A 22,495-nucleotide genomic window follows, 5' to 3' on the forward strand; every position below is an offset into this window, starting at 1 on the left:
TTGTTTAACGAGGAGGAAATGCATTTACGCATGCCGCCCGGTCGGGGGACCGGGACGGGTATGTGGGACTCAACCGGGGCCTAATGCCCCGTGCCAGGGCACGCTGATGCTAATGCCCTGTCCTACCCACTAAAACCATCCTCGGGTTTCCACCATGCCGCCGAGTGGTGAGGCCACGGGATCGCCAAGGGCATGCAACCGCGACCCCACCAGCGGCTGAATATTCATGGAAAGCGCGCCTAGTGCGCGCCTTCCCCCTCATCCTCCACGTGGGAATATGGCGAACTCCCCCGAGTCCGCCACTGGAGGCTGGGCGTCAACGAAGCTGACGCCCTGCGGCGGATAAGATGGTAGGCTCCGCCGCTGACCGCCAGTGTAAAACACCTGGGAGGCTCGAGTAGCGAGCCCTCCCACTCCCTCCTAGCCAACGAGGCCACTCACGTGGTCCGCCCTGACGCCGATCAGGGACGTACCAGGAGCGGCCCCGCCGCATCCCTCCCGCCAGTCTTAGCCGTGGCCGACGAGCAAGCTCAAGCCGGCCCCGTTGCCCAGGGTACACCACGAGGAGGTGACTGACATGTACCCCAAAGTAGATTTCCCGTACCGGGAATCGAACCCGAGCCTCCTTGGTGAAAGCCTGGTATCCTAGCCACTAGACCATACGGGAGATGAAAGACTATTTAGCCCTGTCCTGACCTGTCAATAACTTAAAAAGGTCTTTCAACCGCACACATTACAAAGATATAATCTGCAATCAGAGACGAATAATTGCATCGTCTGTTCGCCAATCGCTACAGCGTTTTCGCAGTGGCTCCGCTTTTAATAAACTAAATAATCATTCAATCATTATTAAAATTTCACACACAGAAACGGTAGTTTGATCGTATGAAAATTTAACTTTATGAAGATCATATTTCACTTCTCCGATAAGCCAATTATGGACAACAAACAAGCTCATACACATAAACAACCAAGCCCGACCACTATCACCAATATAAGCAATTCAACTAGCCACCATTAAGCTAACTCTTAACTCATCTTCAGCCGATCGCACGTTCGATGCCATACATTTATTGAAATGCGAACCCTCAAATTCAAACCGTTCACGAAATTTCCGAGCACTATCGACTGAACTATTCAAAATTCTAGCAATTTTTTTTTACAAATTGGTTTTACACTGAATGCGCTGGTGGAAAGAATAGAACGTGTCGTTTGAATTCTCATGCTGTAACTTTGTGGCGGTGTGTTTACCATTCTCTTACTTTTTTGTTCATTTAACTAATTAAGTATATTAAACTATATAAAACAACGAATTGTAAAAATAAGTACTGATAGCTAAATATAGAGGTTGTCTAGCGACGTAAAAGTATTCTTGGTGGAATGTGTACAAGCTCGCCTATGTAGGTACCACAGTCTCAACATATAAACCACCGCCAAAAATTAACTACAAGGACACACCTTAGTTCCCAAGGTTGGTAACGCATTGATGATGTAAAGAATAGTTAATATTTCTAATATCTGTAACCACTGTGGTTACCACCTTTTACCATCAGATGGTCTATTTGCCTGTTCTTGCTTCGAAATTTCGACAAAATGGACGTTGTAAATATTTAGACGAATTTGGTATTATGAATATTATTGATGACTTTAGATGTTTATATGTTTTTGGTGATCTTAAATGTTACTTTATGATGCTGTGAAGTGTGTGATGCTGACTCTACAATGTACATTTTACTGAAGTAAGAGTTACCTTGTATATATTGCATGGAATACATCACAACGATTGTTTTCTAAGTTACTTCATTCTAAGTTACAAATTGAAATCCTCGTTTTCACTGTTGTAAGAGCTCAGTTAAAAGGTAAACTTAACTAATAATCTTAAATCGAAATTGCTGTAATGATACTGCAGTTTGATTATATTACTGCTAAAGCAATTTTCTTAGGTTCTATGCTTACACAAATAGAAAAAAATTATAATATTATGTAAATGTTCAAAAAATTCTTCGAGTGTAAGGTAATATCTTTAAAAAGTTTATCTTATCTATAATTTGTTAAAAATATTTTTTGTATTTTTTTTTGGATTTTTAATATTATACGTATATACATACGTAGTAATTTTTAATTTGTCAGTGAATAAGTACGTGTAATGCTTCTATATTAAAATAGCTTCTTTGTATACCACATTAGTGTGTATTTCACCCCTTAGGGTAGAAAATCTAGAAACGCTTAAATACGTATCTACTCATTTTTAATCAGTATTCCAAAAATAAAGTTTCATTCTTCTAACTTCTAAAATGACGGAATTCCATACAAACTTTCAACATCTATTTCACCCCCTTAGTGTTATCATTTTCAAAATTCCTTCCTTAGTGGGTGTCTACCCAATAAAACAATCCTATTCACCAAATTTCATGGCCCTAACTTTAACAGTTTACGCTCGGCGATGATGAATCAGTCAGTCAGGACATGTTATTTTATAATTATAGATAAGAATAATTTGATTTGATAGAAACGTGACAGATGTCAAATGGAATGATAATGAATTTGTCTCTCGTCACATAATCTTTTTATGCAAGCCAGAATTAAAAAAAAAGTCGTTTTAAACGGAATATATATCGGAAAGACAAGACAAAAGCCTTAATTCGAAATTCAACTCTGTTGCATAATCACTTCAAATGGAATTTGAATAATTAATACTAAGTCAACTTCCACGTAAAGAACAATCTTATTTAAATTTCTGTTCAATGATAAAATATAATGGTCGAATGGGGCAGGGACCCTGTGGAATCGTAATTTTTTATCGTCTATCCCCCGGGTGCGTTTTCTGTTACAGACGAACGTCGGCGAAATATCCCGCTGGTTTATGGTCGGCGAATTTCGGTAATATCTAGGTCGGTTGGCTAATTCCGTTTATCCATATTCCGTGTAAACCGTTTCCGGCTCACAGTGTTAGGTATTAAAAATTTACAGTGATGCTTATGGAAAAATCTTTTATAATCCTTCATATGAAAACATATGTATACATATATTTGTAATTTATTGTATATATATTTTATGGATTATGGAGCAAACGAGCAGGAGGCTTACCTGATGGAAAGTGACTACCACCGCCCATGGACAGCTACATCACCAGGGCTTGTAGCTGCTTTGCCGGACTTTAAGAAATGTGTTGGGCTAGACCCTACACATTTTTTTAGTTCCACAGAGAAAAAGAGATATAGATCGTCGATAATTCGAGCCGCTCCCGTTGAATATGATCAAATGGAATAAGCTGGTACTGGGGAGCTGCAGCCCAGAGGTGAGAGCAGTACACCATGTAAGGCCGAATTCGCGCCTTGGATATTTTTAGGCTACGAGCCGACGTGAAGTGACCAGCTTGCCTTGCTGACCACACCGAGCTTTTTAGATGCCAATTTGTCTTAACCTTCCAATTGACCGTAGAATTGAACGAGGCTTGAAATATCAACGCCAAGTATTCCGATACTAGCTGTGGCAGCAATAGAAATATTCTCAAAGCGCGGAAATAAGACAAATGGTGACTTTTTAGCGGTTAACGCGTGTAACTTGTAACTTCGTGTCTAAAAGGTTGAATTGGATTATCTTGACCCGGCCTCGGTTCCAGATTTGGTTTAACAAAGGCTCGATTTTAGATACAAGTTTGTTTCGGTTTACGTCGACGTGTTTCCGAGAAATATTAGTCCGTTGTATAAGTTGTCTACGGTGCTGTCATCTGTCATGTTTTAGGTAGGGAGGCGATCGGACCTCCGGGACTGTCACATACCAGACGAAACGCAGCAGCTTAGTTACTTTACGCCGATTTTCAGTAAGAGTGTGGTACTTTTCCGGGTTTGATGGTGGGACTTTGTGCCCCAAGCCCACCTGGGTAGGTACTAATCATTCATCATGCTGTACCACCAAGCAGCAATAGTTAGTTTTGTTGAGTTCCAGTTTGAAGGGTGAGTTAGCCAATGTTACTACAGGCAGAAAGGACATAAAATCTTAGTTCACAAGTTCCATTGGTGATATAAGAAATGGTTATTATTATTTACAACAGCGCTTATGTCTATGGGCGGTGGTAACCTATAACCATCGGATGGGCCATTTGCCTGTCAGGCACAAAATGAGGAAGGAAAAATTGAAAACGTTTCCCTGTTTTTTTTTTCTACGGTTAATTTTATCAAAATACGCTGCTAATTTAAAAGTTCAGGCTTATTGAGATATTACTATTTATTGGCTCGACTCGGGACTTGACCCAAGGACCTCAACATCTGAAGTAAGCAGTAAAATCACGTCTGACTTGCTAAACATGGAACTACACACATAAAATACATGAGATATAATAATTATTCGCTACTTATTATATAGTGTATTTGATGTGTATATCATTATATTTAATGAAAACTTTATTTATTTACTTAAAACCAACGCAATCATACAAAATATACATAATTTGTAGTAATAACCAGCTAAGGAATTTAATACGTACATTCCACCACTTACGTAATAGTCAACATGCAGCTGTATACGCCGGGATCCATCTTATGAAAGTCTATGGTTTAACTATTTTAAGCAAAAGGTTCACTAACCAGCGAAATATTACGTATAAAACCGTCTAACGTTACCCACATAACCATGATCATAATTTAAAGGGATACCCTAAAAATGTTTAGCACGCCATTCCAACACAAAATAAACTTCTAAAATTAAACATTTATATAATGCGAGTTTGTTAAAAATGAACAGAAAAATTTAATTTAAACGCAGCGAACTCCATGCGAAATGAGATATATAAGGCTAATAAAGAAAAAAATGAGCACCGCGTAATTTCATCGCTATAAGCCCAAAGAATCCGCGAGGGATATTCATTTAGAAGATTCATTTATGTCGAATAAACAACATAATGAACGGAGCGTCTCCACGGTCGGTGCTTATCATCTGAAGTATGAACACTTTTATATAAAAAATATAATTTACAAAATCGTATAATTGTTGATTCGTACTTGCTATAGTTTATTATGGTACGAATCTTTTATGATGAGATCAAATTAAATATCACTTATCGATAAGCACTTTGCACTTAAAACAAGATTGCCCAAGGAACCCTCTGTAGGATTTCATTTGTCAGAATAAAATGTAATGGTTTATTCTATTTCTAGACTAATGTTGTTAAATGTGAGATTTTTGGCCATTACGACTAGATCGATGTAATATAATTACATTATTTCGAATATATAATGACCAGCTATTGCCCGCGGCTTTGCTCGCGTGGAAGTTGAATATACGTATAGATTAACTTAAAATATTACGTTAATTTAAGAACTCTTTGTATATCATATTGGTGTGTATTTCACCCCTTATGGTAGAATGTGTAGAAACGATTAAATACGTATGTACATAAAAAACATAAACATAATCAGCCTGTAAATTTCCCACTGCTGGGCTAAGGCCTCCTCTCCCGTTGAGGATAAGGCATGGAGCATATTCCACCACGCTGCTCCAATGCGGGTTGGTGGAATACACATGTGGCAGAATTTCGTTGAAATTAGACACATGCAGGTTTCCTCACGATGTTTTCCTTCACCGCCGAGCACGAGATGAATTATAAACTCAAATTAAGCACATGAAAATTCAGTGGTGCCTGCCTGGATTTGAACCCGAAATCATCGGTTAAGATGCACGCGTTCTAACCACTGGGCCATCTCGGCTCTATTTATAAATAATGACTGCTCTATAAGGCAGTTGTAAACAGATATTCGGACGCCATTTCAAAATCAGTATCGTCATTGGTTCAAACAATTTAGTGCAGGAAATCGGCCTAAATCTCCGTCCTATGTCGTCATACACCGGTTGCGCTGTAAATCAATTCACGTGGATTTATTATTCTCTCAGCATAAATTTTTATTAACATCAACATTAATTTAAATTTATAAATCATACAAAAATTGTGATGCAAATTTGGCAGTTTTATATATATTACCGAAAATATGTTAAATACCGTTAGATTATAAGCTATCTCGCGAGATTGTTAACCGTCGAAAGATTGTCAACGGGGATTCAACTAACAATAAATACAACAATTTCGATTGTTTATAATCTTTCGGTTAGGTTAGGTTAGAATTTCTATAATTCGAGACTATCAGTTGACTCCGTCGAAAAAAAATGGACGGCGAAACCGAACCCATCTATCTATTGAAAAAATTCGTTGTGTAATTTTAAAGATCTAAGCATACATAGGGACAGACAGCGCTAAGCGACTTTATTTTGTACTATGTTAAGAGAATCGATTAGTCATAGTCGTATACATTTCAATACCGAAGGCCGCCTGACGTCGAGTAAAAAATATCTTATTAAAAAAAACAGATTTTATTGACACCATGATTTGAGTATAATTTCTGTTTTAATAAATACTGTAAATGAAACAAAGAGGTTTCGCTGTAAAGATAATTTTCATGCAATGTTTGAATTGACTATTTCATTGAAGCTCACAGCTTAGTAAATACTATCTCCAAAACCAACACATTGATATAAAATATAGATATGCGTTTATCCTGATGGGACGTAGTAACATAATCTAAAATCAAATTCCATTACCAAATCTACTACTTCACCTAGCAAAATATACGTAAATTTGAATGGCATATACTAAAATCAAAGCAATTTGTAATATGAACAAATTTCAAGTTCAAATTTGATGTTCTAGCGTTGACTATTTCGCAATAAAATAGCACTATCAGACCGTCACATATTGTCCGAAGGCGACAGCTTGCGATCAGTATTACTAAATCCAGTTTAAGAGATTTATGGCACTTCAATTTTAGACTTTATTACTATGGTCGTAAGATTTATACATAACTTGAAATTTATATGCTTAAAGTTATTGTACGTGATAATTATCCAGGACGGCATTAAAGGTCGTATTTTCAGAAATATCAGACCGTAACGTCCATAGTGAAAGCAATGCTATTTAGCTTAAACGTAATGAACAATTTATTTTATGTTCATTATAAAATACAAAATTTTGGCACCATAAAAATTTTAATTGGCTGTTAGTTTTATCATTTATTAATGTGTTGAATGAGAGGTATAGTTCTATTTTCACAGGACAGTTTTTAGTACGTGTAATCTATACATGTAATAAAATTGGAGTGTCTGTTTGTAATATTAAAATAACCGCGTTTTACTAAACTCGCACAACCACTCTGTGGAACCAGCTTTCGCCGGCGGTTTTTCCGAACCGATACGACTTAGGAACCTTCAAGAAAAGAGCGTACTCTTTCCTGAAAGGCCGGCAACGCACCTGCAAGCCCCCCGGTGTTGCAGATGTCCATGGGCGGTGGTAGTCACTTTCCATCAGGTGAGCCTCCTGCTCGTTTGCCACCTATAATATAAAAAAAAAAAATGCATATGTATGTATACACGGTACATATGCCTAAATAACATTTTTTACAATTTTTGTCTGTCTGTCTGTTTGTTCCGGCTAATCTCTGGAACGGCTGGACCGATTTTGACGGGACTTTCACTGGCAGATAGCTGATGTAATAAGGAGTAACTTAGGATACAACAATAACCATTTTGTTCAATTCAAACGCGCGCGAAGTCGCGGGCACCGCTTGTTAATTATATTTCTTGTTCATTTTTACTTCAAATACACATTACGCATAACGTTCTATGAGGTGACAAAGTTTTATCCAAGATATGTCGTTCATCGAGTCACACAAATAATTGGCGGGGACAATAGCCAAATGGCCGGCTCCTGTCATAAATCAGTATAGTCCGAGCAAAGTGCTACCATTCACGGAATTTGTCAGTAAATGTGGTACACAGATAAACGTTCGCATAGAGCGTTGAATTAATAAGAAATAATTTGAAAATATGAATATTATTTTCAAAGAGGAAAACGAGAAAATTCTCGATTCCTTTTATAAATTTAACTAACTTAATATTCTAATATTGACTTTTGCTTAATATAGATTTTTTTCAAAAAATGAATCATTACACATTAGGAAATAAATTGAAATATTTAATACAACAATTAGGCCAATCCAACTCAAAGTCAAATTGTGACTTTTGTGTCTAAAAATAAAATAATTAAAAATTAATCAGTTATATTAGACGACAATATTGATATATATCAATATTTTACCCGATATACATTCAGACTGAAGTCTTTATACTTCAAAATAATTATGTTTGTACAATAAATAAAAATAAATAAGGTTAAAGGTGACATTGCTTTCGGAAACCCACCCACAAATTTCTTTGTGTTATGGTTTCTCATTACAGGACATCTGATAGAATTCAATTGGGTTTATTCAATTTTCGAGACAACTTTTTGGTTATAAGATTTTAAATTAACATGGTTATTTTTATTACTAACAGTATTTAAAACGGGATATTTACCATGTTTTTTATTTTTATTTGGTGGAGCTCGATATTTCGACATTATCTACGAATGTCTTGTTCACGAGACTGACGTTTGCGGGTAGATGTTGACGGCATTAGAAGTGGCCATATCGGACTACCTCCTTTCTCGTACGTTTGCTGCGTAAACACTGGTCACCACTACCACTGTCACTTTCACCCCTACTATTTGTTTTATTTACACTCGAAACTCGATCCCGTGTTTTACAAACGAAACTCATCGTATCGATTCGCGAATTTTTTATATTATTATTCAAGGGTTTGCATAACTTTATCACTGGATTCCATACTTTCGACAGTTGAAACCCATCTTCCCTATCTATATCTAGCCGGGCCGAACGATTGGATCGAGTTTCATAATGCTCAGATATTCGCGACAGAACGCCATTACATACCCCGACTGGTACGAGAAGTCATTGAAATTACTAAATATAGTAATTTCAATAGAGAAGATGGTAAATTCGCGTTGCTTGCATATAATGAAAATCTGCTTATATTAGATTTCTGTACTGAAATCTTCAGTTTTAATTTTTCACGTATTAATTTTTTATTTATTATGTAGAAAACGATAAAAACTAAAACGTTAAAATAAAAAAGAAATCAATATATTACCGCATAATATACATAAAGAGTAACAGTTGTTTTTGAGCAACTGATATTAGAATTGAATAGAACATATGTCATTTTAGTATTTATATTTTCGTAAATCATTTAATCGAATTGTCTATAATATGGCTAGTCTGTAACAAAGCCATAACAATCGCTAATTGCTCCCGGACTGGTCGGCCGTAGCGGACAAGATTGGTGCCAATAAAATTTTATTCGATGATTAAACTTGTTTAATATATGCAGAGAAGTTACCCATATCAACGTTACGTTTAAGCCGACGTTAAATTTTACGTGAAAAGTTATAAACTGATATAATATCAGTTGCGATTTTCCGAAAATTTCTGAATTGTGAAGTTTGTGTGCAATATATGAACGTATTGTAGCCGAAATAGCTCACTGGTAATCTTAACTGAAAGTCGATAAGTGAAATTGGCACTGAGATTTCAATATCGTGGTTTTGCCGAGATGTGCTTAATTTGTATCTATAATTCATTTCGTGCTCGGCGGTGATGGAAAGCAACACGATTAAACCTGCTTGGACAGTAAGTAACAAACCAAGCCTCTCTGACTGATAGAACAAGCCTTGTAAATATCAATTGTGTAAACGAAATTGAACAAAAGTGACCATTAACATATTTGAATGTTTCCTTTAATTCTTTACAAAATTTATTATATTTTCCAATATATCCTCGTACACAGTGAGTTGCAATTCATCATACCTTGGGATTAAATGCTGATAATACATCAGAAAAAAATATCATCCAGAAACGTCGGAAGTGAGGATACGTTTCGATTGACACAAATTATGATAAACGATGCTCTATAACATTCGTCAAGGGGCCCATCCATCATGGTTAGTTAAACGGTATTTGAGGTCTCATAAAATAATATGTATTTTTTATATTAGTTTGATTATAACCTATAGATGTAGGTTGTACCAACATTTGATGATGAATAATATTATTCATTTCCTTTGGATTTATTTACCATTTCATACATATAAGTCCTTTATATTAATAATTTTAATGAAAATAAATATTTTTTTATTGAATATGATTTAATGAAAGAATCGGAAAGTATAGATAATAAATATAAAATATTGCTACACACGTGAAACAATATAATGAAGAAAAAAATATGTCGCTAATATGAATATAATGAATAAGAGTTTTATTTAAATATATAAAGAAATATAATAATTAAAACAAAACATCAGTAAAGCATTTCATTTATTTGATTAAACAACTAGAAACAAAACAAAAGGACCTAAGAAACAGCATCAAGTAATCTACATCTTACTTTCCGAAATTGCGAAAACATAAAGCAGTAAATCTAACACAAATAAAAATTTAAAATCTATATTAAATCAAAAAACGAATCCCACTTTACATACATGTATATAATAAGCAAAATAATAAAATGCATCTAAAATCTGCGTCATATACCATACAATTTAGTTGAATGATATCGTAAAGCAATTATAACAGCCAGATTCAGCTCCACTAGACCAAAGCCGATTGCTGGAGCAATTAGACACTAAGCCGTTAGTTCGGCGAGTCTCCCGCAAAGGGCACCGGGCCAGACCAAGTGATCTTGGCGTCCTGCCACCTGAAACAGGTTAGTGTTTGTGAAACAATGAACAATTGTATTTCAACGTATTGCATTTGGAGCTGCTAGAACGGTCTGTTGAAGATCTTATATAACTTAGGATTGAGATTGGAGACAAACGAATTGATATTTATACTGGAATCAATTAAATGTCTTACTTAAGTTATTTATGGAATACTTGATTGATATAAATAGTATGCAAGAAATAAACATGCATATAAAAAAAATTGCTATAATTGAATCAGCATATTTCACAATTGTATCGTAGTCAATATCTGATGCATGCACCTAATTTCAGCTCGATCGATTAAATGTAACTGACTTAAAATCCATTAATTGCATGATTAACATTACATTACATAATATTTATAAAAAAATTAATCACATTTTTGTACGTTATCATTTTATAGAAGAGATCTTATTGATTATATTTAAAACAAACTAATATTTTTATTATATGGATTTTTCTACTGTTCAGAGAGCACAGCAAAACCATTTATTATTCACGACACACAGCTAGACATGATGTTAAAAATGTACTTTATTTTTCTTTAAATAAATAAAAAATAAACAAACAGTCAAAGCGTGCAAAAGTATTAAACCGAGGAGTCCGACAAATACTATTAAAGTCATAATACTAATATTATGTATTACAATTATATACAATTCTATAGTAGTATATTTGTTAAGAATTGTAAAAAAGAATTCCTACTTAATACAATAATTAAAATGAAGTTCCTCTATGATTACTTAAAAAACAACTATGAATAAATTATTACTCAAGACAGCAGTTTGGCTACTGTTGTTAAAAATGTTTAAAATTCATACCGTGTATTTCTTTGAATTCAGTGAATGCTTTAAGTTTCTGCGAATTTTAGTTGAGTTTTAGAAAATGAAGTTTATCATTTTAAACAAACTTTACCAGATATAATCAGAGATCGTGTCACATTCCAAGAAATCTTAGCTTGATATATCAAATTAAATTCCTGCTAAGAGCATTTTGGGAAATTTTAACCATATAAGTCACAGAGAAAATTTATTTTTAGACCTCTAAGATACTGTACAAAGTTTGCAGATCCATTACCTAAATTCTCAACTAAGGGCAGAAGAGTAGGCCAAGTTATTCTGGCTCAATGCCACTTTAAGTTGGCAAGATAGTTTTACGAAATAACTACAACAGTTTCTCGTATAATTTCCGCAATTGGTAAAATTAAACTGACTTGAGATTTGTAAGTGGCCGATCTACAGAGACATGTCTCTCATTTATTACTTGCCTTACAATTAAAAGATTACAAGCGGATATAATACATTTTAAGGTTTAGGTCGCAAACGTGCTATTAACTTTGTGAACTAAGATGTTTTGTTCATTGTGCCTGTTACTACACAATGAACAAAACTCAAAACTCACTCAAGAATACTAAGTATTGATGTTTAGTGGTAGAATATCTGATAAGTGGATGGTACCCAGACGGACTTGCACGAAGTCCTACCACTACTGAAATGCCAACATTTATGCGTTTTGGATTATATAGGTCATATAACTTATCTGAAATTCATCACATTAATTATCTTCTATTATGGTTATTATGGTTTTGTAAAAAATATAATTGACTGAACCAACTTCTAATTTTCATTATTTATTTCATTATAAGATCGGTTCTATATTTCTTATTATCACTTCCTCATTCAGACCTTCGTCATTTATGAATTGATTTGAATTAATTTTTTGAGATGTTTTATTAGGTGTTTAGCACATTTTTTAAGAAAAAATTTCGAGTCAGTTATATTTTGTTGATTTTTTTTAGTTTATGTTTTTATTACTTGGTATGAATGAGCTTCTCCAGTGGAGTTGCGCTGATGTCATCATTTCTCAGAGTCACGCTATCTTCGTGAGCTCGAGTGTCAACGTTGAGAAGAATATGACACCCCCCACAAGTATAGTAGTGAATATCAAATCTAGAAATAAAACAGATTGTAATCTAGATACTGAAGCATTATAATATCATTATGTATATTTATTTATAATTTAATCTATGTTTTATGTTTGAAAAATTATGACACAATATTTTCCATTTAAAGTGTTCACATATATTGTTTATGAAAGTAAAATTTACTAACTTATTCATGATACATTTTAACTATTGGCAAGTAAATTTGACAGATAAACCAATTGTAGTATTATCCTGAAAGACAGCACGTAACAAGATATTAACCAAATTTGAATTTTACGAAACAAATATTTTAATCCCGGAATGTTTTTTTTTTAATAAATATTGTTAACTACAACACATTCAACTGACAATTACGAATGGGGAAAAGTACATAGATGATAAAATTTTCTTTGAATTAAGGATATCCTTGATAAATAATAACGATTATTTTATCAGTAGTATTATCAGGAGTATTTTTCCTATTCATTTTTATACTTTTTTTACAAGAAAGTTTTGCTTAGCATTGGGGTGAATTTGTATCATCTTATGATTGAGACCCAAAACAATCAAAATTGTGTTCAGGTTTTTTTTAAAGTGGATTTAAATTTCGTTTAAGTCTTACCTCCGTTCAGCATGATAGTTCCTCAAAAGCTCACGATTCGTATTGAAAAGGACACCATAATGACCAGAGCAGCTTGTCACCTAGAATGTGGATAAAATAATAGAAAACATATTATAAGACCTTTTTTTTTAAACATAAATATTTTCGAAGACAAACTACTAACATTCATCAATCGATAATCCATATCTAGTTAATATTATAATATTAAATATAGTCAATTAATTTTAATTGGGATACACCAACAGATATTTTTTTTAAATGTTGTTATTTTTTTTAAGTATTCTTTTTGTATTAGGTAAGTAGACTGTTAAAGGGCCATCTGGTGGAAATTGATCACGACCACATTGACATTGACACTGTAAAATAAATGAAAAGTAAAGAACCTTTTTTAATTATTAACTTTCAAGTAATTAAACTCGTATTCGTATTTTCAGTAAGTCCTTTCATTTGATATACATATTATAGGCAAGCGCTAAAAACTTTACAACTTTACTTTACTGGTTTACAGTGACGTCACCTTATTTTTTGACTTATTCTCAGTAAGCTCTTTTATTTGATACCCATATTGAAGAAAATAAATTTAAAAAAATATCCGCCATGCAGAATTTAGACTGACGTTAATTAATCATGCATTGTCATCCAACTGAACGTGTATAAAAAATTTCAGCTCAATCGGCTTAAGATGTCTCCTTCAAAATTGAGTTGCAAGATTTCACCCGTACATACTTACATTGCAAGTTAAATAAAAACTTGTAAAAGTAACTATCACTATCATCTACCATTTTTTTCTTTTTTTTTAAATATTGGACAACATCACATACATTACTCTGATCCCAATGTAAATAGCTAAAGCACTTGTGTTATGGAAAATCAGAAGTAACGACGGTACCACAAACAACCAGACTCAAGACAACATAGAAAATTAATGAACTTTTTCTACATCGACTCAGCCGGGAATCGAACCCGGGACCTCAGAGTAGCGTAACCATAAAAACCGGTGGACACACTACTCGACCACGGAGGCATCAAACTAACCTTCATAACTAAAATATGATGTCTCTTTTGCCTATACTTACCGTGGCTCACTCAACCTTCAAACTCTAACACAACATACTATATTTGTTTGGTTTGTTCGGTTTTAATGAGTGACTAGATTTTAATACCTACCCAGGCCGCATTGCAAAAAGCCCTACCACCAAGTAAATCAACCAAGTGCTCCCATACGTGAAAATATTTTTAACTGCATTGTCAAAGATGACAAATTAATCGCTCAAACAATATGCAAATTAAATAAATTACGTAGCACCTGCTATGACCGAAATTACAATATCTGTCAGTTAAACTGTCATTAATGCAGGTTTAGATTTATGTGTCAAATGCTGCATTCAAAATAGCAAATAAATCCGTTACATTATAATTTAATTGTGACTATCGGACTGTTTGCGGATAAAGTAACATTTGTTCCCATTGAAAATCGTTCAAACTAATACATTAATTACTCTCTCTATTTATAAAAATATAATTAAAATCACATTCACTTAGTAGACTTTAACAAACATTGGTATTGATTAACAAAATAGCGCGGGATTATTTTAAGTACCCATTTGTATAAGTGATTCTTCAAATTTGATTTTAATTACAACTGAACGTTTATGATTGTAATAATTGCAACACAAAACGTTATGGAACCTGGATTATTTTGCATGCTTATTAATATTTTCATATTCTATTATACAAAATATCAGTTATATTGAGATTTAATTATACTCGTAATCAAACCCAGTTTAGCCATAGTTTGAGTTATCACAGGACTTATATTCTAAATTAGGAGCCACAGTACTTTGAGTGGTTTTTGTTGATTCAGGAAAGACAACTATTCAACTAGTGGGCGTCCTCGCGTTTTATGGGGTTAGCCTTTAGGTGTTAAGCAAAAATGTAGTTATCAAGTTAGAGTCTAGAATATATATATATAATAATTAATATATAATAATTAAAATAAAATATGATTCAGATATGACTTCTAATAACAATAAAAACTATAATTATATATAAAATGGAAAAGTATGATTTAAATTTTTTGTAATTCAATTTAATAAACGACTTCTCGAAATCAAATCAAAATATACTTTATTCAAGTAGACTCTTGAAAGTAATTTTGAATCGTCATTTTACAAGATTTAATGAAATTTCAAAATACTCTTATTATACAATGATGAGTATTTATACTGTATTTTATTAATATGAAATCTTAAGATAAGTGAGGCAATAAGTGTAGCATACATCCCGACATAAGGTTCACAAGGTCAGTTTAAAGCTATAATTGTCGGTATATTTTGAAGTACGAGTCATATTAATCTTTATCACACTCAGGACTGACTGAAACATAATATACGTATAATATTACTATACTAAACCCAAATAGGAAGAGCTGGGGTTTTCAGCCTCGATCCAGGGTACTGCCTCGATATGTTCTTGGTAATGTTGTCATCATTTCCATACCAAACCAGAAGGCCAACGGGGCTTCGTGATAGCACCCCGAATTGTGGCATAGCCTGGAAATGTTTTTTGTTTAAACCTTTATACCGGAGGAAGCAAGATAAGCTTAGTCGCGACTAACACAACATATCGTTTCTTTAAGCTGTCAAATTTTTTTACAACTCCAAAATTAAAATATAAGAATGTAAAAAAAAAACTATCAAATACAATCAAGTTACATAGTCGGGTTGAAATGTTGATTTATTTGTATCGCAGTTTTAGCAGGATTGCTTTCGAACTAAAGAAATTGGAAACAATAACTAATGTATAAAAATAAAACACCTCACAATGAGATCAAAACTTGACAACTAAATTACAAACGTTGATGGAATAAAGTTATCTCTTACATAATGATCTTCATCGCCAACATATTGCACTCCGTTATGCAAATAAGGGGTAGCGCGGCCGGACAGAACGAGGGTCGTCACGTTGAGTGAACCCTCCACTTGCGTCGACACGAGATAGGTCAGCTTACCGTCGAGATCTTTTTTAACGCTGTAAAGAAAAACATGTCAGGATACTTGATACTTATCTTATAATTGTATCAATTACAAAGTTCTTATGATTATTCCTATTACGAACACGAAGTCGCACCGACTTCGTCAGAGTTTGTATAAAATTACCCTTCCAATTTAATTTCTTAGTGGATGCCTATATTAGAAAAAAAACCCAAGTTCCAAATTTCAGCGTTTTAGACTCGGTACTATAGGATCATTGATTATTATCAGTAAGGATAGTAATTCAAATGACTGAACTGGCTGAAATAGATGAAACTGGCGCATGTGCAAAAACACACATTTTCCACTCTTGTAATCCGATGTGTCAGTTATTAGATATGACCGGAAAAATCAGGCATAAGACCAAAATATGTACGTTGTTTACGATAAATTTAAATGAAGTGAAATTATACTATACTTACTTCTCGCAGCCTCTCGATAAGATACAAGCGTATAAGAGCAGCAGAGATCCCGAACCGTCTTCAGACTGAAACTATTTAAAAAAAAAACTGATTTTTATACAGGTCATACAAAATTTAAATTCTGTTCAAGAAATGAATGTAATTCAAATGGTTTGATGAGTTCCTTGTCGATGGTTTTCAGTAGACTGTATTCGAAATCACTTGTGGTTTCATAATTATTTATTTTAATATTTACTCAAAATTTAATGAATTCATGATTTTATTCGTATTCTATGGTTTTTTCATATCGCTTGTATCATTGACTTGACAAGTGAGTATTGTATTATTTAAGAAATAAGGCAATGTCGCATGCCCGGTAATCCGTTGTAGTCAATTAAATAGATTTTGTCAGTTTTAATTATATTTTTAATTGTTATAATTTTTTATCATTATTAATATTCATTATTAAATTACCATACTTATCAATGATCACTCTTCAAAATAAATTGCCCAAGATTATATAAAATCAAATGTACAACTAAATGATCAAATTTCAAGCTAAAGTCACTAAGTGCTGTGACGTCTTCAGCATTTATAAAAAACCTTGAAAGGAGTTCGCAGTGCTTCGCCAGGTCGCTCGCGGTGTTATTCGAATAAATTGTAAAGAAGTTTTCAGATGGAAGATTTACATGTTGTATTAAAACTAAAAGCATATATTTCTATCAGTTTTTATATATGTACTTTTTAAAATAATAAACCGCATACCTCATATTGTAGCATGAACAATTTTTTAATATACTTTTTTTTTAATTTTGTCGAAATCTTTCTCTTAATAATATTATTTTAGCAAACTAGCAGACCGGCCACTTGGCGACGTTATTCATTGAATTATTTTGTATAATAATGTTTAACCGAAAATATTCTTTGAAACACGCCAAATATGTTGGCACAAATATCATGTCAAAATACGAATGCGTGAAAAAAAAACAGCAGCGTTTTTATAGCCTTAGACAAATATGATATATCATCGGAGATTTGTAAAAGCAGTTGCTTCTATTAATTGTAACAAATGTTTAAGATTCGAGATGGCCCAGCGGTAAGAACGCGTGCATCTTAACCGATGATTTCGGGTTCAAGCCCAGGCGAGCACGACTGAATTTTCATGTGCTTAATTTGTGTTTATAATTCATCTCGTGCTCGGCGGTGAAGGAAAACATCATGAGGAAACCTGCATGTGTCTAATTTCAATGAAATTCTGCCACATGTGTATTCCACCAACCCGCATTGGACCAGCTGGTGGAATATGCTCCAAACCTTCTCCTCAAAGGGAGAGGAGGCCTTAGCCCAGCAGTGGTCAATTCATAGGCTGCTAATGTTGATTAAAATTCTGCTAAGAATGACACTTAGGAAGTCCATCTTACGCTCCGCCACAATTTCCATTTCATATTCATGCGTTATTAAGAAAAAACTGAGTAAAAATAAATTCATACAATTTATATAGCAAAGGCCGGCTCGTTGTCCTGTCTGTATAAACCAATTATAGTTATTGCGATCGGTTCGATCGGTATCGAAGAAGGAGTGCTGAAGCGCAATCTAGTGGCAAATTGCAACAAAATATTTTACGCTATTACAATTTTCAAATTTTACGCTATACACATAGCGTAAAAACATTCTCCATGAAACTCTATTTGGGTCAACTTTCATCGTGATTGGTCAAACGATGTTGATCCGTCCGCTGCCCGATCGCCACCGACGCTGCTCGCCGCTGCACCGCCCGCGTCGCCACTTCGGCCGGCTCCGCTAACGCGCGCACGCGCCGCTGGCCCGTTGCCGCTCACCCGGTGCAGCGCATCTGCGCCGCCGTGCTCGCGTGCCACTCCGCCGCCTCGAGAGCGCTAGCCAGTTCCACAGCCCTCTTGCAGTCGATATCCTTCTCGGCGAATATTCTCGACCGCATTTCTTCACAATATAATCCGGAGACAAATTGATCCCGTAGATTCTCCTCCAGATTCGACCCAAAGTTACAAGTCTTAGCCAAATGTTTTAATACTTGTAGATATAAACGAATGTTTTCACCTTGTAATTGGGTTCTTTGTCTAAAAATGTGTCTCTCGGCTATCTCGGACTTTTCAGGTTGCAAATGATGTTTAAGCAGCTCAACGAGCTGATCGAATTCTTTATCCTCCGGGTGATCGGGCGAACACAAATCACAAAGTAAATTGTAACACTCGGCACCGACTAATGTTAACAACGTGGCGACTTTAAGTCCGTCGTCGATACTATTTAAAGTTATAAACTGTTTCAGACGACGCACGTAACTGTCCCAGTTATGTGATTCGACCGAAAAAGGTTCTATTTTACCGATAGGCATTTTAGGATTTATTAATAACTGTTTAAATCCGGTAATACTTTTAAAAGAAACCGACTGCGCCAATGTTACGTCAATGAAAGGCCGAGATTAAAAGCAGACTGGTTTATTCAAATAATATTCTATCTACCTTACGTTACACATATCGTACACAACATTTATGGTGATTTCAATCTTTACAATTGACTTGATTGACTTTGTACAAGCTCATTTAAGTAGGTACCATCCACTCAACAAAATAGAATCTACTACCAAACAGCAATACTTAGTATTATTTTGTTCTGGCATAAAGTGAGTGAGTCAGTATAACAGGCATAAGGGACATAACGTCTTAGTTACCAAGGTTGGTGACATATCGACGATGTTAAATATGGTCAATGGTTCTTACAGCGTTAATGTCTATGGTCTGTGGTGACCACTGGTCGTCGGATGGCCGATTGCCAGTCTAATACCTACCAACATCAATTTTTACATACAAGTTATCATACAGCGAAATTTTCAGGCGATCGATTCAATGAATTTCGAATATACCATCGTATAATGATCGTTCCGCGGCGCATAATCCAGATAAAATGTAAAACAGCGGTCATTTGCAAATGCATAATTAAACAGCGATGGAGCGCATAATGCGACGGTTTCGTGTTTTATTTTAATTTTTGTTCTTATATAATTGAAATTATTTTAACGAATAAAATAATTTCATCTCGCATTCAACAGCTCGCACTGTTATTTACTGAGTAGTCAAAATTTATATAAAAACTTCAACTGGAAAATTTTAGTTTATTTAATGTCTGCATTGAAATAATTATATTGTGTTAACCTCCATTTCATTTGGGGAAAATAGGGAGTTTATCCTGAGATACTTTTTCACCAAGGAGTGCGTCGTAACAATGCACCAAGCATACAGTTGCAGTTATTTTTGGTATAAAAAGATAGACTGGCAGTTATGCCAATTGATGTGAAGTGGTCACCAATGCCCAACGAACATTGGTTCCATAAAAATATTAACCACCAACCTCGTGAACTAGGACTTTATGTCCCTTTTGCCTATAGTTACACTGGTTCACTCACCCTTCCATCTGGAATACAACAACACTATGTTTGTGGAATATGACTTGATGAGTGGATGATACTTAACCACAAAGTGATTTTTCAAAAGATAAATATAATATGCCGTCACACGATCCTAAAATAAATACAAATTAACAAATTTCTACAGATATTATTATTGAAATTAAAGTTACATATATTTTTTTTTATTATCGAAAACCCGTAGTTTATAAAACAGATACGAATAAATTCTTTAAGAATATTGGTTAGAAGAAATAATTTATGTTTAATAAATATCTAAAAAAACTGGTATCGGCCAGTCCAACCGTCTCCTAATGATTAAAGTTCCAAGCAGACCGACAGTGTAAGTCTTAAGAGTTAAGTCTACTTCAGAAAGATTTAATGCTTGGATATATATGATTTTAAGAAAATAACATGACAAAAATAGCGTCCATACATATATATGTTATTATTATCTTGGAAATTGTTCGTAAACGTATTCATTGACACAAATAATTTGCGGTTATCTCAGAAATAAAAAAATACTATCATTCTTACGTCGTATTGTTACGTGCCTCGCAAACATTAAAAAATTAACCCCAAATAACGTAATTTTGAATTTCGAATTACTCTTTCAATTTTGACTACACATTCCAATGCATCCAAGTCATAGCAGTCATATGAACATAAATGATATGGTTGGATAAATGGTAAAATTATAAGCATATAATATTCTGTATCGCTTTTAATATAGTTTATCAATAACCAGCTACGTTACAAGATACGCCACAAACTATGATGGTTACTTGGATGCAGAATGAAATATCCCAATTTTCAAGCTAATGGATAAACTTGCTATTGAATGGCATATTTTCTCCTCCTATTTATTTATAATTATGAGACCAGGAACCTACTTCTGCCAAAGCCAAAAAACAATTGGTTATTTACTCTGGGATTTAAATAAGATCCAAGTCAGTGGACGATTAATTGTCCACTGTTGATTTATTAAAAAATAATTCATCGAATTTTTCATTTCTCATTTGCGGATACGCATGCCAGATTCAATCAATGCATCGTGGAGGGTCACCACTGTTATTAACCACTAAAATTATCAGTCACGGTTTTACTCGTGGAATATTAATAAATATTATTGCATTTTAACCGCATCAGGTTTATTGGAGCCCAAAAATATTATAAACATTTTATTTCCCTTGGTGTATAAAGTTAAAAGAACCACAATTCAAACAACAACTCGAAGATTAAGGGAACAAGCCCTTTGTTTCCCTTTCTGTATGAAACAAAACTTTCCTCGAAATTTAAACTGTGAGTTGATAAGTCGGTCAATCCTTATAATGCCCTTTATCTTTATACAGTTTACAACAACGGACCCTCAAAATGGTAGCTAAGATGTTATGTCCCTTGTGCCTGTAATGATATCAACTGTCTTACCATTAAAACTAAACAGAGTATTCGGCGTTACCGCTTTTTCAAATCTCAAAACTCAGAATTGCAAGAATAAAAACAGATAAAAACTTGTATTTGTAATAGTTCAATATTGTTGGAAATAATATTTTATTTACACAAATACTCACCAAGTACAAGTATCTCTTCAGAAATATTTGCAAATCCTCCAGACTTTTAAATTCGAATAAGTGCAGCTTGAAACATCAACAACCAAATTAGTCTGTGGAAATAAAATCTTATATTCAGAATCCATCCATCATTCGGTTGCTCTTATCTGATTTCAGAGATAGTGTAGTGTTTTAGACATCGCATATAAAAATATATTATATCACTCTAAGTACATCCTTACAATTTTTTTACATAATTTTTCTATATTATCTACTTCAAGCATGACTGAAATTTCAAGGTCGAATTTTAAAAAAGATTAGAATTTCTACATATAAGACCTTTCTCTTTTTTCACTCGTACGGTGCTGCAAGACTATAAGGTAGTATTTATCTATAGCGAAAACCTACAAATATTGTTCACATTTAAACTTCATAGAACCTATCAGTATTTCTAATAATTGTAACATGTTATGAGAAGTTTAGTGAACTTATCGTGTTTATATGAATTTAAATTGCACTGAAGGCACTCTTTGATTTCTAATGGTTTATGTTTTGACCGCAGTAATTTAAACTAAAGTAAATATTATTAGGACTGTCTTCGTTTTATGAAGTTCGATTCGTATTTTAAATCCGAAAAACGCAAATAATAATATTCATTAACCGTCTTGGTGTAATAAAAAAATAATTAAGAAGATTAAGAGGATGAAATTAAGAGAGTGAGATCCACTGTATTAAGGAACAATATCTCATTTTTTAGAGTTACCTCGGCTTAATCCGAGTTCCGAGTCATTTTGGTTTTTAAACTTATCACAACAAAATTAATATAAATATTAACTAATCTCACAAAATTTATATTACTGTAAGCAATCAACTGTAGACGTA

At 33.9% G+C, this 22,495-nt stretch overlaps 1 protein-coding gene across 4 annotated transcripts in view; it reads right to left on the reverse strand.

Moving 5' to 3' along the window:
- Window positions 1-10,282: 10,282 nt before the first annotated feature.
- The window catches only part of LOC113392570 (inactive ubiquitin carboxyl-terminal hydrolase MINDY-4B), a 30,517-nt gene continuing 18,304 nt past the window's right edge, over window positions 10,283-22,495 (reverse strand). For 2 of the 4 annotated variants that reach the window (XM_026629069.2, XM_026629068.2), the window contains exons 5-11: window positions 21,635-21,700; window positions 16,646-16,716; window positions 16,074-16,221; window positions 15,606-15,743; window positions 13,192-13,271; window positions 12,460-12,594; window positions 10,284-10,638 (exon numbers count right to left, since the gene is read on the reverse strand). In XM_026629069.2, the coding sequence (XP_026484854.1) occupies window positions 10,575-10,638; window positions 12,460-12,594; window positions 13,192-13,271; window positions 15,606-15,743; window positions 16,074-16,221; window positions 16,646-16,716; window positions 21,635-21,700 (702 nt within the window). In that variant the 3' untranslated portion in view covers window positions 10,284-10,574. Of the gene's footprint in view, window positions 10,639-12,459; window positions 12,595-13,191; window positions 13,272-15,605; window positions 15,744-16,073; window positions 16,222-16,645; window positions 16,717-21,634; window positions 21,701-22,495 lie in introns of all 4 variants that reach the window. The other 2 variants (XM_026629063.2, XM_026629065.2) reach the window with 2 other exon arrangements.

The sequence above is a fragment of the Vanessa tameamea genome, chromosome 5 (genome assembly GCF_037043105.1).
Source record: "Vanessa tameamea isolate UH-Manoa-2023 chromosome 5, ilVanTame1 primary haplotype, whole genome shotgun sequence".
Taxonomy (NCBI): Eukaryota; Metazoa; Arthropoda; class Insecta; order Lepidoptera; family Nymphalidae; genus Vanessa; species Vanessa tameamea.